Here is a 17545-nt window from a genome sequence, read left to right as displayed (position 1 = left end):
TAGAAATGATTTATGTCTTCAAATTCGCCCGATTATTCTGGTACTGTCGCATCCACTTCGTATGGTTCTCCGCCCGGTCGAAACGCCACCACTCGAAGCTCAAGACTATGTCTGGGATAGGGAGTTTCCATATTAGTGTCGAAAGCCGCGTGGAAAGCAGCTGCTCGAGCATGTCAGCCAGTTTATCAGCGTTAATTAATACAGGAAGAAAATTACCCGGGCGCTGATCCTTAGAGGACATGTTCCGAAAGACGATCAAATCGTCAATGCCTTGTCGGCTAAGATAATACCATTTATGCTTAGGGTTCTTAAACAAGAGAGTATTTTCTCCAACAGACTGCTCGTGAATTACGTCGCACTCGATGGTATCTTCCTTCATATCGATGCTCTCATAGTCACAAACAGCCAAAGGCCAGTCATTGTTTGGTCCTCGAAGGACCCGCCAGACGCTAGATACGCTGGGTTAGATCGCCTCAGGATTACAGTATCGAAGCGGCTCATACTTAATCAAATCAAAATCTCTATTTTCAAAATATTTTTTCTGTCCTGGAAAGAACTGCTCCATAGCTAGGAATCCACCATGCCTACTAAAATCAGAGTGCGGTAAAGCGGCTGGTTGGGCAGCAGCTGTTATCGAACCTGGTTTCTTTGGAAATGATTCGTCTCGTATACGAACCTGTGTGGTGAGTTGTGAGTTAGATATCCAAATAGAAGAAGCTTACCAGGTGATCTAGGTAGTCGATGCGTTCATATCCGGGCAAAGCCTTGTGCAATATCCTTTCTATTTCTGGGAAGTAAACTTCTTTTATATACTCGTCGTCATCTGCAGTATTAGGAGTAACGGAAGTTGTGCCTTGAAGGAAGCAGAAACCGTGTCTGTCAAGGTTGAAGTTCCTCCGACTACTCTGGGCATCTGTGATAAGGAGATTCTGATAGTCGAAGCGGTGGTTGCTCTCGTCTGCACCGGGAATATGACCAACAGCGAAGTCGGTGTTGTAAGGCTTCTCAGTAAGATAGAGATCATCCTTCTTCAGATACGGCAGGCATATAGGGACATCCATAACATCGGTCTCGTTTACTTCAAAAGGCAGATTTCGTTGCGGTACGAAATTTGACAAGGGATGGGTTATCCTCCTTGTCAGCTTGCAAGCAGGTATCGTAACGCGATCAATGGTAAAATAATCATGCACTACTTGATCATCGGTCGCTTGGTGGCGACGTCGATCCAATTCTCATTGCACAGATATGGAGGTAGTATTTTTGCATGTCATCGTGTGGGGGGTACGTCCACTTCATCTGGTATCTAAGAGCTTCATATTTATAGGAATTGACTCGCGCCAATCAATGTGAGGAAGCCGTTAGTAATTGAGCATACCTAGGCGCCCGATAGCATAGGTGGTTAGGTACCTAAGCCAACAACAATGCGTTATAATTACAGGCACCACAGGGCTTGTACATGTACCTAGGTAGTGCCTCGGTACCAGTACCATTCACGGCGCATGGGACGGTAATAACTCCCCCAGTTATAGCAGCGGAATTCGCCTATCGCCCAAACCCGACGATAGTTACACTGCTTACCTACCTACCTAGGTACCTGTATTTCGCTCTACTTCTCAGCAGGTAATGAGGCCAGGAAAGGCTATAGATCAGCTCGGTAAGATAATATACGCGCTCAATGCGCCTTAATTCTTCGCGACGGACTTCCCGATGCTTCTAGGATCGTCCGACAATCCGAATTCTCAATCATCACCCCTCATAGCCTCACAAAAGCACCCCCGGCCGTAATCGAAGTCGAGTGTTCGATAAATTATCCCTCCGGTACCTACCTAGGTACGTATTGATTAATATTTATAATAGACGCCCATAGATCGTATCGTGCGTCTAGGGTTTCCCATGACGTATCAATCAATCGAGCGATGGTACTTCGATAGACAATGAGCCTCGTGTGTGCCTAGGTAGGTATACATGGGACAGAGATTAATCCAGGAGGAAAGCCTGATGAGGTTATGCACGGACGCTGTCATCTCTGCGATGTTATGGCTGATCGGGATTGGTCCGTCATGAGGGGCTTTGCCTGTTTTTCAACTCATGTTTAAGATCTATGCCAAATTCTAACACAAGACCCTTAATGAATTAAATCTTTAATCGTGCTCCGGCTTCTAGTTCTGTTAGGCTACCGAAACATGTTCGCACGAGTAGACGTCGACAACTCACTAGGAGTGGCCGATTGGGCCGATTTGTGTGTCTGCGAAAAAATTCGAAAATGGGGCAGCATCACCAAATACGCACACTTCCAAAACGCGGCGAGGAATTCATGTCGTCTTTGCGATGTATGCGAGAGGATTATCCTAGCTGTCGTAGACGGATGTCTGCCAACAGCATTTCGAGGAGCTCGAGATGAAACTGAACGCACGAGGATACTTAACGAATTGGAAGCTGGGCCATGGTGGAATCCTGGAAAAGATGATGGCCAAGTACTAATATTACGCATCATGGATCAAGAACTGGTCATCGAGCTATTCAGAGATGCGGAAGAACAACCCGAATTTAGTGTTCAAGGCGTCAAGTTTGATAAAATGACTCTATATGAACCGGGAACCAACTCAGATAGGGCATTCAAAACGGCTAAAGGATGGCTTCGTGAATGTCTTGAGCAACACCGTTGCGGAGGACTAGGTTCCACTCCATATCCTAAGAGATTGCTAGATCTTCGCGAAGGTCAAATTCGATTGATTGATTGAGACCAGCCGTATCAATAGCAACGAGGCTTTGTACGTTTGCTTAAGCCATCGTTGGGGCGATCCTCAATGTAGATGATTCATGACGACGACGAGAACAATCGAAAGCCACATGCAAGGGATCGCACGGGATGACCTTCCAAAGACGTTTCAAGATGCCGTAGCCATTTGTCAACGTATGTCAATAAACTATCTATGGATTGATTCATTGTGCATTCTACAAGAATTTGGTGGCATGTCAGACGAAGAGACACAGAAAACAAAGGCGGATTTCGTAGAAGGGAACTCAGCCATGGCAACCATTTACAGGAATTCACATTTCACGATCTTTGCGAGCATATCTACTAGTATGTCTAGTGGGATATTCTCTACAGAAAAGAATATAACCCACCGGATAAATGTCATCGACGATAACGGAAATAAAGCCATTTTATGTATCAGGAAGCCAAATACGCATTCTAATCCACCAACGGATATGGAGAGGAGGGGTTGGACATATCAGGAATACCTACTGCCTCCGAGGGTCTTGGATTTTAGGTCTTTTGATATCTCATGGAGATGTAAGGAAAGACATACTTGCGAGTGTGGAAGCATCCCCGCTAAATTGGATTGGCATGCACGACTCGCTGAGCAAGGACGGACACCACATAGTGCAACGGAAGCTGAGAAGTGGTGGCCGGAGGTAGTTAAGCATTACACTGCGCGAAGCCTAACACACGAACAAGATAAATTACCAGCTCTTTCTGGATTGGCACAGATCTACCATGAGGCGACGGGTGATACTTATCTAGCAGGCCTTTGGAAAGCTTCTCTCCCCGGTAGTCTTTTATGGTACAATACTGAAGAAGCCGGTTTTCTTGGTATAAGTATTGGTATTGGTATTGGTCGTAGGCCTCGGGCGTTCCGTGCCCCTTCTTGGTCTTGGGCTTCTCTCGACAGCTTAGGCAACGCCGAAAGTAGCTCCTTTCAGCCAGGAGTAGCGTTCGTTTCTATGTGGCCACCCCTTGTGCGGCGAACGGTTTGTACGATACATAATGTTGACTGCCAATTGAAAACGGATGATGTATTTGGGGAGGTTCTCGACGGGTCTATCACACTCGGGGCAATCTGCATTGCCGCGAAAATTGGCAGGAAACCCCAAGGAGGCGACGCCTGGACGTTGAGCTATGTTGAAGACGGCACGGATGTGCTGGCTTGCCTGCCTGATTGCAAGCTAGAAGATGACGGCTTGAGTTTAGGCGATACAGTCTATTGCGTGCCGATACTTGAAAAATTGTCCGGATGGGATTCGCACAGGAACTGTTTAGTGTTGAAGCAATTGCCAGGAGGGCAGTACCAGCGAGTAGGCTTCTGCATCCTAAGGAAACGGAATCGTACCCCGACACGATATCGGTCCCGCATGCGTTTTTGGCTAGGCCCGATAGCTAAGGAAAGGATAGAAAATATTCAGAATTTTGCTCTGCAATACAATCCAGATGCAGAAACTCGTATCACAATTATATAATAATGCATCGAGGCATCTTCTTTCTTGGGAAGTTTTTAGGGCAGCACATTGTAAATCGTTGTTTCGCCAGCTTTCTTGTTTCATGTTTAGCGCCTTACAATACCTACCCTTACCATCGCGCTGTGCGCATAAAATACCTAAACCTTTCCACGCTCGTGGGACTAGAACGCACTAGAATTATGGTAAGTTATAGCGCATACTTTCTTTTATAACTACCTACCTCCTAGGTAGGTACCTAGGTAGGTACTCAATATGGTAATATAGTGGGAGTAGCATGTTAGACTTACTGAATTAATCGTCGTCGTATCACCCAGAGACTCACCTATGATTACGGCGGTTTATAGCGAACACTCTTCCGCTTGCATTTCATGCATCTGTGGCTCTACTCGAGGCAAATATTAGCTATCGAATAGCTAGAGATCAGCATATAAAATGGGGATTCAACGTATTGCTATAGGCACTCAATATGGTAGAATGTATCTAGGTACCCATCTAGATATAAGCCCTTCTTTAGGGGTAAACGCGTCGCAACTAAAGTCGATATGGCGGCTCTAGACGCTATAGCTCCCTATAATTGTAGCAGAACCAAGCGCTATAGCTGTCTAAGTAGGTGCTTTACGTTAGGTACCCCCAGGGTTCCTTCTAGTATCACCGAACGCTTAATTCCCCCAATGCCTTGCTTCGCTGCCCTGTGTCTAGCAGCAAAGCTTTCTTCTCTATCCCTAAACAGTGAGTTATACAGCGATGGGCGCGATACCAGTTTTCGATCTGTCGGGTATTGGAGGAAACATACCTATACTTCGTATTTCCGTATTAGTCCAAATCAACCTATCATCTTGAGACATGATTGGCCACTACATTGTGTGAATAGGCTTTTAGTTTAAGTTAGCTTTAGACTACCCAACTTTAAAATCCTGAAGCTATTTAAATAAATGGGTGTATAGGTAGAATATCAAGCGTCGGTGTTGCTTAATGATTTTTGAAAATATGGAAAGTTGAGTCTAGGTTAGAGGATTATAGAGGGGTACGTACCAAGCGTAAGCGGGGTAGCGTAGCTTTGGGGGCGCTGTTGTACGCCTTAAAGTATCTAAATCATGCCTCATGGAAGGGATAAAAATAATAACAAATTGCGGATTGGAGCTGTATTGAGCCTTACCTGCGACGGAACGAAACAAATAGCTACATGCGCCCTACCTAGTTGAAAAGCGTGAGGTGGTTAGATTAGTTTGGTGCTGAGGACGAATTGCCTAGTCGTATAAACATACCTAGGTATGGAACGAGAGCACTCACTACCAATTCACCACCAGAAAGATTCGATGTCCCCGTGGATACAATGGTTATAGGCTTATAGCCAAACGCTGGCCGACTAACGATGACAACCCGACCATCACCATCAGCGGCGTTGCATATATTCTATCAATGATATTTCTCGCGCTACGATTTTATATCCGCATCTTCACTTGTCAGGGATAGAAATGGGATGACTGGTTGATACTAATAGCTATGATCACAACATCGGGGAGCTACCCTGTCCAGATCTTTGAGAACGTGGATCCCAACTATGAAGACACCGTACAAAGTGACTTTCACCAAAAATATCCTTTATTATGTTGGCACTCTACTTCACAATCGCCGGTGCGACTAAGTTAGGTATCCTATGTATGTATTATTGCGCCTTTCGCTACCAACTATTCGTATCGAGTGTGCTAGTGATCGTGTGGTGCTGCGATTGTCGTGGCAGAGAAAGCTCGGTATTTCTGGTATTTTCTTACTCGACGCACTGTATGTTTAACATGCTTTACCTTACGATGATTATTTCAATTACTGACTGTTTTCTTCTAGCGTAATTGTTATTGGACGGGCTAAAGTCATTATCGGCTTCGCGCCAGGAAGTCGAACCATATCTTGGGACAACAGTGATATATGGACGCCAATTCATACTGGAATAGCCCTTATCTGTTCTAACTTACCTGTACTAAATCTTCTTCTGGACCGCATCCGGAAGTTATCTCTTATTAATAACGTCGTCTTATTTTCAGTTCGAAAAGGTCCTAAGCGCATTTCACCATACTCAGTTATTGAAGAAGGGGGAAATGGGAGAGAACATTCTGACTCGCAACCATCTTTCACAATCAATGGAGGGAAGAAACCGGCATTCATATCGATGAAGCAGATGAAAAGAACAGATACTACAGAAATTGAATTATCGAACTACCTAACTGGCATTCAATACGGAGTTTCACAAGAACATAAGGACGATACCCGAGCATCACGTCAAGATGCAGCAAGTCATTTCTGAAGTCCTAGTTGACCGAGCTTCTTAGGTTTAAATGGGCGAAGTAAGTCAGTTTCAACGGTATGAGAACTCGATGATGACTTCGTACGCCGACCAGCCCCAACCACTCTCTTGTACGATCCCTCCAACCCTGCAAGGAAGAACCAACCCTCTAATAAGGCTGAATCATATTCCTCCTGATAATCTTCCCAGAATCATGGTCCCGCGTGCCCTGGACGACATCCCTAATAAACTGACCGCCTATATATGGTTCCAGAGCACCCATCTAATCGCTACGAGTTAGCTTCTTCAACCTTGCGGATATCAAGAGCATACGATACAGCAACGCACCAAATACCCCGATCGAACAGAAGAAACGAGACAACTCACCTGCCTAAGCCTATCCGCCCCAGCCCCCGTCAACCCCGTAGCAAGAAACCCCGGCGAAATCGCCCAAACCTTAACCCCATCATTCTTCAAAATCCGCGCCCACTCCCGCATCAACATATTCAACCCGGTCTTCGCAGACCTATACCCAGTAAGCGCAAGTTTAAACGCTTCCTTCGGCCAGCCAGCTGCCGGACTAGCATTAATACGCAACAAATTCGCATTCGCCACGCTCTCCGACTCCGTCATAGAACTAGTACCACTAGTAATAAACATAAGCCGGGGATCCGAAGACTTCAGAAGCAAGGGGACTGAAAGCGTGGTTAGTACGTGGGTACCGGTAACATTAGTATCCCACGTCGCGTTAAACCCCTCGCGCAGCGACATCCGACCTTCCGCGATTTCGGTATCGAAGCTACCGCCGCCGTTATTAATCAAAACATCTAGACGGCCGTATTTCGCCGTAAGCGTCTCTACGGCTTTCTCAAGTGATTCATCGGAGTTAAGATCAACCGGCAGGGTACTGAGCGACGAAGGCGATTGCGGGGTTTCCTTCTTAAGCGCCTCGATAGCAGTCTCGCCCTTCGATACGGTTCGGCAACCGATGATGATCTCATATGGAATATCGGTCTGGTACAGAGCCTTAACGGCTTCGTAACCTAGCCCGGTGTTACCTATAGTACGCGTCATTAAACAAATCCGTCAAACCCGAGTTAGGTCGATCCGTACCACCGGTGATCAGAATAATCTTCTTATCCGAGGCCATTGTTAAAACCGAGGGGAACTTTACGTATAGTTGGTTTAGTTAGAATGGATGAGAAGTGAGGATGACAAGGTTCGTAGTAATGATGACGGCCGTCTTTTATATTCGGGGCGGCATTTACACAAGCCGGATTCCACGGCTTCCCTTCATCACATATGTAGCATGGAATGGATATCCAAAACGTATCCCCGGCCAATAGTCCTTGCTGCTTTTACTAGATCGCGACCGGTTCTTTAGGTTCGGACATAATTACGATATGACCATGCCTCTATCTCCGAAGAGCGAGCCCCGACTACGACGATAGACTATATATACATCTCTAAACCATGGGTAGCCGTAAAAATGATTACTGACAACTTCCCGTTTTCCAATGGTCATACAGGTTGGGAGTGATGCATTAAATATTGAGATGCCTAAGTAGTAATTATCTCCGAATATACTACGTAAACTCCGTAACATCCTTAGAAGCTATTGGTAATCATCGTCATAACATGATTTCGATCTAGGTAGGTAGATCTGGGCGCCTAGTGCATGGATGCCTAATACTGGGATATTTTACTATGGTTTTTTAAACATGTCGCTGAGGAAAACGTACCTCACAAGACCTTAGTTAGATAAGATAGGGATACTTTTACACGTCTACTTCGATCAATAAAAAAACAATCTCATTCAACAGTTGTACCTCTGCTAATACTCTAACGACAACATAACGGCGATGGTGCCCTTCCATTGACCAATCCGTCCAAGAACATTCAAGACAAAAGAGTACCATGTAGCGTGAGAATTTGGCCGGGTAAAGACCTGACAACTGGTGAGGGATTCGCGTCTCTTATAGCTGGAATCTTGCACCCCGCAAGTTTTCTACCAACTCCTTATTTTTCCATTGACGGGCTCGCAAACTTTGTTACACTCTCATCCGAGTAGTTTAGCGATGCTTGAAATACTCCTATTCTCCTAACTCCAGAATGATTCCGTGAAAAAAGTAGTGGCGGGTATGCTGGCACAATTTCAACGCAATGAATGCAATCGTAGTCCCAAGTATGGTAGATTGGTGCAGAATGAGGCCCTGTGAATAGAGGCGAATTAAAAGACATGCAAAGGAAAATGAGAGAATCGTAAGCGTCGTAAGGATCCATGACTGGTCTTCGTAGCGGAAAGATAGGGAGACAGTTTAAATGGTATAGTAAGCGATTGACCGGGGAAGAAAAGCGCAACCATTCCGAGGCGTTCTGTTACCACGATTATTTATATTCGATTCCATAATCATGCGCGAGTCCGTGTGGTACTTCCAGGTGTAGGCGTGGTCGATTGTCCAGGATGTGTGTGCGAGTGAGAATGCGAGTGCATATTAGGGATACGACCACGTTTAGTATGGGGTAAAGTCCCAACATCGTGTTTTCCTGTATTCAAGTCAGTATATATGATTGTATAGAGAGCCGCGGTTTAGCTTACCATCACAACAGGCTCTAACGTTCTCGAGCCTGTCAGCCGCCCGATCTTGTTGTTCGATTATTTGTCTTAAGTCCTCAGCACTATCGGGCACTTCACTAGCTTCGTAAATGGCGCTGTCTTGAGGAATATGGGTCCTGCTCCTCAAGCTGCTGAATGTACTGTTGATCGTGCTCGATTTCCAGTAACCACTTATTCTACCTAGAGTACCGCTACGAGTAGCTTCCCTTTCACGAGTCGGTGTCAATGTTGGGATGCTCATAGATATTTCCACATTGGGCGAATCGTTGCGCGTCGTTCGGGAGTTGTAAGAGGATAAGGATGGTGGTGCTCGCGAGCGGTTACCGTTCACTGGCCGTCGGCTAATTGAAGGATTGAACTCGTCGATGTCCTCTTGGGTAATTTGACCGGCCACTTCTTCAGTATCATTTTGGGTCTCATCGCCCGTTCGAAGCAAGAGGTATGAAAGCGCATTGAACCAAGTCTCATGCCTCTGTCCAGTAGTGCAAGTGAACTTGACGGTTCGGCCTGGGGAAACAATGACAAGACTCTTTCGGTGAAGCCCAGGAGGCATAGGGTTGTCATCGGCGACAATGCGAACCGCTTCGATTGGAATGCTCTTGGTCTTCATCTCGGATTTCCCACCGGCAGATGGGTCACGATCACTCCAGTATAACGTTCTCGTGTAAGGGTGCACCCAGAAGTATCGCCTATGCCTGTTCTCGGACATTTCTCCGCGGCCGGTCTTGCGTGTGTATTTCCACAGATACTCACCGATCATGGTCTGCGTAATGGCCTGAATCATGCGAGGATCAGTGTTGGGACCGAAGGCTGAAGCATCCATTCCCATTCCGCCACGGATGTTGAACCTCGTATCAATTTCCGAAACGAAGGACGACACGGAAGATTGTCTGCTGCGAAGGGGGATTCTTGAAGGCGAGTGCACATGAGCATAACCGGGCATCGATGTCCTGTCGGCTCGAGGAGTCGGTGTGCCTCTAACTGACACTGGCGATATCGGCCGTCTGTTGTTTGGAGTTTCCGGTCTTGAGATTGGGGGTTTAAAAGCCGACGCCGGGAGTGATGGAGGTCCCATTGTTCCCTTTCCGCCGCTAGACGAGTCTATGCGCGCAGCTTCGATAACTTCTCGGTGGTTGGGAGGCAAAGGAGGTCTATTGCTTCTGGCACTGGCTGAGCTACCGGGTCGTCGTGGAGGTATCGGCTCAGCCGCGGAAACAGCGCTAGATTCACCCGCCTTCTGCCGTGCTCGCGTTTCATCGAAGGGCGTGACAGTGACCTCACCTCGGGAAGTGGTGATCGTGACCGAGTCCTGTGACGTCTGGTTTTGTTGCTTAAGTATTCGATCAAGCCCGTCCGAAGTTAACATTGTTTGAGAGCTTTGGTCGGCAGAGTGGTGTGTTGACTTTTGCGATGGACGAATATTCGTATTTGTCGAAATCTCCTTAAATGGGCGTTGCGATTCTGGCGTCTCTGGTCCAGGGGTAACGTTTGGAGATTGACGAGTTTCGTCTTCGGCAATCTCTGGCGTAAAGGACCTTTCACCCTTTCGTCTAGGGAATCCAATGGCGGATAGAGGTGCTTGAGGTAGGTGGTCTTCACGTGGGATGATAAACGCGTCCCGTTTCGGAGTTCTGGGCTCGGACTGTTCAATTGGCTCGGTTCCGGTTGAGTTCACCGAAGAGAAACCAAGAGCAGGTGTCGAAACCTCCAAAGATTTCCTAAGAGCCTCGAGCTCCGCAGCATGGTCAGCTATGAGCTTCTCTTTCTCTGCGGCACTGTCTTGTTCGTAAGACTCAAGAATGCTCGCATGGTGGGCCTGGAGAGCTTCTAGTTCACTAACGAGCGCCGCATCGGCTTCACTCTTGAACTGAGCTAACTCTTGAGCATGGCTAGCATGAAGGTTGTCCAAAGCTTCCTGCTGAGCGACGTCGCGGTGCTTGCTAAACTCTTCGAGTTCCCTAGTATGGTTGTTCTTAAGAGACTCCAAGGCACTGTTAAGAGTGGATTGATGTGCAACACGCTGGTTCTCGAATTCTTCGATATGCGCAGCCTTCAGCTCATCTAACTCTTGTATGTGTGCAGCCGTACTCTCGCTCTTTAGTGTCTCTAGCTCCTTCGCATGGGTCGCTACCAAAGCCTCGATCTCCCTCGCTTTCGTGCTTTCGCTTTCGTTGAGTTTTTCTAGCTCGCGTGCGTGGTTATCTTCTAGCTCTTGTAACTTCTGAGACTGTGCGTCACCATATTGAGTTCTGAAACTGTCAAGCTCGCTAGCGTGGCGTGTCGCCAAGTCTGCCAAAGCACTGGACTTGGCGTTGTCGCTTTCCTGGCGCAGACTTTCCAATTCGCGTCCATGAGCATCCGTCAATTCTTGAATCCTCTGGGCTAGAGTCGCCTCATGGTCGGCTTTGAGACTTTCCAACACCTGTGTTTGGGTTCCTATCAACTCTTGCAGTTTTTGTGATTCTGTTGCGTTATGTTCAGCCTTAAGAGTATCTAGATCCTTTGCGTGGGTGGTGGTTAGCGCAGCTATTTCGGAGGCTTTGGACGATTCAAAGGTTTGGCGAGTGTCTTCAAGCTCCCGTGAATGAGATTGGCTAAGTTCTTCTACGAGTTTAGCCTTTGCGGACTCGTGCTCGGCACCCAAAGCTGCCAGTTCCTTGAGATGGGACTGGCGAATCTCTTCCAATTCCTGCGAATGAGCTGCTTTGAGGCCTTCAAGTGCCTGAGTGGCCGAGGATTCGTGTTCTTGCCTCAAAGCTTCCAACTCCTTCAGATGGTTAGAGGCGATATCGTCCAACTCTCTTGACCTTGCAGCGGCATTTTCACTCTTCAAGGCTTCAATGCTCCTTTCATGTGCAGCCTTCAATGATTCCAGGGCTTGTGACTGTGATTGCTCACTGTCACGCTTTTGGGCTTCCAAGACCTCTGCGTGGGCAGCGTTGAGTGCTTCGATCTGCTGAGTGTGGGCAACGTTACCCTCGGATTTAGAAGATTCGACCTGTTTATCAATAGCCGCCTTAAATGCCTCGAGTTCTTGAGAGCGGGTAGCAGCGTGCTGGCTATTTAAGGCGTCGATCTCTTGAGCATGAGCTTCCTTCATGGCAGCCAATTCCTTTGATAGCGTCGCTTGACTTTCAGCCTTAACGGAATCGATTTCTCTGCCATGAGATGCGATGAGTGCGGCGATCTCCGCGGCTCGCTGGGCGTTGGCATCACTATTAAGCTTCTCGAGCTCTTCGGCATGAATCGCTCTAATCGAATCCAACTCTTCAGCGTGCGCTGCTACCAAAGAATTCTTGAGGTCTCCGAGTTGCTGCGAGTGGGTGGCCTTCATGGATTCAAGCTCTTCTAAGTGGGCAGCATCGGATTGTTGCCTCACCTTGCTCAGTTCCTCTGCGTACTCGGTTTGGAGGGTCTGAACTTCCTTGGCATGAGCGTTGAATAATTCCGTCTTCACCTGGTCGATTTGACTAGAATGAGCTACGTTCAGGGCAGCAATTTCGGCAGCATGTTGGGCATCACTATCCTTCTTCGCATTGATTAATTCGTCGCCGTGCTTCGCTTTCAGATTTTCCAACTCCGTAGCATGTGTTGCCTTGATTTCCGATTCCCTCATCGAGATTTGCTCTACGTGTGATGATTTAAGTGCTTCCAATTCAGCATCGTAAGTATCCTTTCTTTCTAACTCCTTCTGGGATAGCTGTTCGTTGAAGGAAGTTTTCAAATCATCCAGTTCTTGAGCACGGGCTACTTGCGCCTCAGCAGCTGCCTTGGAGGATTGGTCGGCATAGCTTGATCGGAGTTCTTCGAGTTCTTGTCCGTGAGCCACACGTAGCTCAGCAAGAGCTTTACCAATCTCTTCGGCGTGGCTTGATTTGAGAGCCTCTAATTCTCGCACGTGATCATTCTGGAGGTCAGACATGAATTTACCAATTTCGGCATCGTGGCTGGACTTGAGGGCTTCCAGTTGCTCCGCATGGGCTGCATTCGTTTCAGCAATGGTCCTGTCAATCGCTTCAGAGTGAGATGACTTGAGTGCTTCGAGTTCACCCTCGTAAGCATTCCGAGTATCAGCAACGGCCCTATCAAGATCATCTGCATAACTTGATTGTAATGACTTGAGCTCCTGGATGTGAGCGTCCTGGACTTCGGCGATGGACTTGTTGATCTCGTCGGTATGGCTCGCCGCTAGGGCTTCAAGCTCTTGTGCATGAGCCAAGTCAGCTTCAGACTGTACTTGACTCAGCTGTTCAGCATGCTGATTCCTAAGCTCTTCCAAAGCAACCGCGTATGTAGCTGCCTTTTCGGCGCTGAATTCTCTGAGAGCCACTTCATGTTGCGATTGTAAAGCCGCAAGCTCAGCCGCGTGAGCATCTGGCGCGGGCAAAGGCTCGACTCCTTGAGAATGGACAGTTGAAAACTCTAGCGGTGGGCCAAACTCGAAATCCTTAGGCGGTGACATAGGAGGCGAAGGGAACTTGGAAACACCCGCATCTATCTTGTCATCGGGTCCTGGGAATTCATCTGTCATGGTACCGGAATCGATCATGATAACCCTAGGTAGAGGTGGAACGGGCGGCGGAGGCGACACGGTTCGACCTCTAATAGACCTCCTACTGGGAGTTGCAGAGAGGGTTGATTCCACGTCACTACCATCGAAATCACCCAACTCAGCTGCCAGGCTTTGAATCTGTTGAGGTGTGCCCGTACTACTCGCAATACTTGGGGGGCTGCTGGGAAACGCGGGCTCCTCACTAGCTTGCCTTGATCGGCGGAAAGCACCGCGTGCCACACGAAGTGGGAATCTCTGTTGGAGAGGTGGTAGCATAGTGGGTGTTCTTGTCTGGTCGAATGGATATTCGTCATCTTCAGTTGACGCCGTACTATGCATGGACCCGCTGCGTTGCAAGCCGGCGAAGCTCGGTCTATTTCTAGGCGTACGACGCTTCGAGGGACTTTCCGTCTCGGTTTCGGCGTCATCGTCATCGTCACTCGAGAATTCTTCTGCGCCTGTATGGAAATCATCCGTCTCAGTAACGGGCTCGTTCGCTGTTTCGAATGCGGCATCACTTGTCTCGTTGGCGGTGTCGAAGCGGTCGATAGGTTCTTCAGCAACGGACTCGAACTTGCTAGATCCTCGTGAGGCTAATGAAGAACGAGTTGGGCTCGTAGAATCTGGCTGGTCTTCCCAGTTTGAATCCTCTGAAAAGACCTCACTTCGAACAGTCCGCAAGCCACCAAGCAATCGCGAGGGCTTCTTAAGTTCCTTGGGATCGGGTTTACGGGAACGTTTGTTTGCCGCCAGAGGATCGCTGCGCATCTTCTCTAATTCATCACGAGCCTCCTGGAGCATACGTTTTAGTTCGAGTTTCTCCGTCTTTTCACGGTGAACGTTATTCCTCAATCCTTGAATTGTACGTTGAGCATGTCCCAAGGAGGTCTTAAGCGTTTCCGATTCAAGCATAGAATGTCGCGGAGTCCCCTTCACTGGCGAAGGAGGAGGCGAGTGTTCTGGTGTTGTCTTGTCATGGGCTGTCTCGAAATCCTCATCACTCATGCCCAAGATTGATTCGCGTTCTATTATCCGTGCTCTCTGCGACGCCGAGACAGCTTTGGCGAGCTCTTGGTTCTGCCCAGTTAAGTCTTCAATCTTCCGACGCATGGATGTACGCTCGGTATCGGCCTGAAAGATATTGCGCTTCGCCGTGCCAAGTTCAATATCGTGATGCTTCATAGCCGCCGCGAAATCTTCACTCAGCTTGGAGTGGCTTAACTTAACCTCGTCCAACTCCCTTTGCGTCGAGGTTTTCTCGGCCTGCAGTAGGTTAAGAGCTTGGTTCAATTTCTTCTCGCGATCTTGAGCCTCTCTTTCTCGGGCCAAAAGGTCATGGACCTGAGTCTCGAGACTCCAGTTCTCATCCTTGTAACGATGCTCGCTTTCGTCCAGGGTCTTCACTCGTTGTTGAAAACCTTCGGCTTCATATTCGAGTTTCGCCTTCTCGTTTTTGATCTCCTTCAACTCCTCCTCCTTTTCAGCTAGTAGACCTTGTAAATTGCGTACCTGGGCAATTAACGAGGTACTGATCTCAGCAGCGAATTCGATATCGTGTATTCGGTTCGCCGGTTGATTTCGGAGTTTTCGGTTAGGGACGCTAAACTTGGTTGGAGACCCAGTCGCCTGAGCTTCGAACTTCGATGGGCTTACGGAACGCTGCACGAGAATGCAATTAGCAAACCAACTTGTTAGGGTTTCTAAAGAGACTTACCCTGCCGCTTTTGCCTTCAGGTACGAAGGGAGATCCAGCTACCTCATTGCTGGGAACTCTCTGCTTTGGTAAAAATGCCCGTGCACTTTCTCTAGCGACATCATTATAATCCTTCTCAATCTCAACTAGTCTTAACCGCAAATCATCTGATAATTCTCCTTCAGTCTGTGATTTTTCCACTTCTCTCAATCGATCAGTTAACTCTTTGCGTTGCTGAAGCAATGCAGTTCCTAATTTTCCAGCTTCTTCCATCCTTCGGTCGGTTTCGGCGAGATGGGCTTCCAAGGCTCGTTTTGCCTGCCCCGGGGAAGATTGAGGACCGAGTGCAAAGACTTGTGCGTCAAAATTAGAGAATCGGTGATGGCTGGAGCCACTAGGGGGAGACGCGACCGACACGAAGGGGTCATGTCGAGGATCGATGGCAGGCGCAGGCGCAGGGGATGAACCCTCGCCACTGGCACCAAAGGAAGCCATAGTGGCAACTAATTGAGGATTAACTCCAAGGAGAAGGCAATTTCCCCCTGGATTAATGTTGCGGCATGCAGCCTGATAAAAGGACGCGAAGGTCGCAAAGGTCGCAGTTGCAAGTTACAGTTACAGTTGAAGTACGGAAAAATTCGTCAGCCCTGCAATTTTGACGTGGCCGGAGCTAGTGAGCGCTGCCCCTGGACCAACAGCCAAATGAGAGATTGCCTAGTCGGTCGCGAGTGAGCGAGTGGCAGAACGCAGGCCCAGCATGCAAAGCACACACCCAATTACGACGTGAATGGTGTGGTGTGGATTTGACAATGCCCAACGCTGACGTCGGATGAGCTGGATGATGGCGAAAAAAAAAAAAAAAAAGATTGAAAATGAACAACTAATGGCCAGATGTTCGATGTTTTGCTGTCAACCGGAATTGAAAATTCTCGGGGCGTGACGATTAATCCTCTCCTCGATCAGGCGTCTCAGGGCAACTCGAAAGCACTGGAATTCCTAGAGCCTATCGAATGTAAATTTGCGACTGGTGCAATTCTAACCTCCAACTGCAGGACGCGCTAAAGGGAGAAAAAGGTTGGCAGATTTGATAGGTTTGATAGCTGATAGGCGGAATAGGCAGCGAAGCAAGGCACGCTACGTACAGTGCGTAGACCGAGGAAGTTTGCTGCGGCAACGGTGTACAACGCGAAGGAAGAGTCTAAACAAATTGTCGCACGGGAAAAACGCGACCAAGCCAAACCAATCCGGTAGAGGGAAAAAAAAATTATTAACACGGCCTAAAAAGTAAACTAAAATCGAGTTCGGCGCAACGAAACGAGCTAAAAGAAGCTAGAGAGGTCGAATATCGAATATTGAATAAAGCGCGCCAAGGAAGAAAAATGTTCGAGTTTTGTTCGATTCGTTGACGTATCAGTTTTGTTCCGTTCCGTTGAGACAGCAAGATTAGACGATATAAAAAAAATATAATGGAGTAGTAGGTGTATTATTAACAATTAGACAAAACAAAAGCGTCGTTCCTTGCGAGAAAAGGAAAATGGAAGTGTTCAGGTTTTGTTGCTAGTAGTTTTGTCTTACTTTTTTAGGGGAACAAGACAGAAAAAACAAAGCAATACCGCCGCAATGGTTAGAAAGGTTCAATAGTGAATAGTGAAAGTTGAAAGAATGGGCAACCGAAAAAAGGGGACCAAATGAGTGTGTTGGTTTAAGAAATGCAGGCCGGCAACTTCGCGAACATGCGGTTGACCGGTACCCGTGTTGTAGTGTATACAACGACGCGTCCTGCTCAAGAAGAAACAATGAGACCCTTCGGGAATCTGGATCCAGAGAATTTGGAGACTTGGGTACGGCTTATAGGGGAAAAAAATAACAAAAGGTGCCGGATTCCTGAATTGGCTGGAATGTCTCACAAATAATAGGAAACGGGGTCTTAGCGACGGGAAGAAACAAGAGAGGGAGGGAGGGGTCGGGAAAGGGAGGACGGGAAGGATGTTGATGTTGAAGATAGAAGAACCTTAGTTAGGGATGGTAATTTGGTATTAAACAATTGAAAGAGAATTCAATGGGAAGAGGAAGCGCGCGGGTGCGGTGACGAAACGGGGTGGAAAGTGGGTAGTGGGTACATATGTACAAGTGAGCTGAGCCAGGGATTAACAACATTTGAAT

General features: G+C 47.7%; 4 protein-coding genes across 4 annotated transcripts; 1 reads left to right on the top strand and 3 right to left on the bottom strand.

The window, feature by feature from the left end:
• Positions 1-28: 28 nt before the first annotated feature.
• On the bottom strand, positions 29-1301 carry F4822DRAFT_388518 (uncharacterized protein). Its single transcript, XM_051456904.1, has 4 exons — positions 723-1301; positions 504-676; positions 217-449; positions 29-160 (listed from the first exon to the last, which is right to left on the bottom strand). Exons 1-4 carry the CDS (start codon positions 1059-1061, stop codon positions 33-35), a joined length of 873 nt encoding a protein of 290 aa, XP_051317594.1. The 5' UTR covers positions 1062-1301; the 3' UTR covers positions 29-32.
• An 882-nt stretch (positions 1302-2183) lies between these two features.
• On the top strand, positions 2184-4242 carry F4822DRAFT_436035 (heterokaryon incompatibility protein-domain-containing protein; the record flags this gene model as incomplete). The annotated part of the gene is made up of 4 exons (XM_051462265.1): positions 2184-2239; positions 2309-2718; positions 2858-3569; positions 3630-4242. The coding sequence occupies 4 exons, from the start codon at positions 2184-2186 to the stop codon at positions 4240-4242; spliced, it is 1791 nt and encodes a 596-aa protein (XP_051317593.1).
• A 2373-nt stretch (positions 4243-6615) lies between these two features.
• F4822DRAFT_105980 (NAD(P)-binding protein) lies at positions 6616-8030 on the bottom strand. Its single transcript, XM_051452390.1, has 3 exons — positions 7634-8030; positions 6908-7578; positions 6616-6803 (listed from the first exon to the last, which is right to left on the bottom strand). The coding sequence occupies exons 1-3, from the start codon at positions 7668-7670 to the stop codon at positions 6690-6692; spliced, it is 822 nt and encodes a 273-aa protein (XP_051317592.1). The 5' UTR covers positions 7671-8030; the 3' UTR covers positions 6616-6689.
• A 900-nt stretch (positions 8031-8930) lies between these two features.
• Positions 8931-15877, bottom strand: F4822DRAFT_436034 (uncharacterized protein; the record flags this gene model as incomplete). The annotated part of the gene is made up of 7 exons (XM_051462264.1): positions 8931-9067; positions 9120-11302; positions 11684-11783; positions 12660-13118; positions 13674-15165; positions 15199-15348; positions 15404-15877. The coding sequence occupies 7 exons, from the start codon at positions 15875-15877 to the stop codon at positions 8931-8933; spliced, it is 4995 nt and encodes a 1664-aa protein (XP_051317591.1).
• Positions 15878-17545: the final 1668 nt, after the last annotated feature.

Source organism: Hypoxylon trugodes (genome assembly GCF_022578975.1).
Source record: "Hypoxylon trugodes strain CBS 135444 unplaced genomic scaffold F4822scaffold_2, whole genome shotgun sequence".
In the NCBI taxonomy this organism is placed as follows: Eukaryota; Fungi; Ascomycota; class Sordariomycetes; order Xylariales; family Hypoxylaceae; genus Hypoxylon; species Hypoxylon trugodes.
The sequence above is the reverse complement of the archived record's forward strand: the minus strand, read 5'-3'. Positions and strand labels throughout refer to the sequence as shown.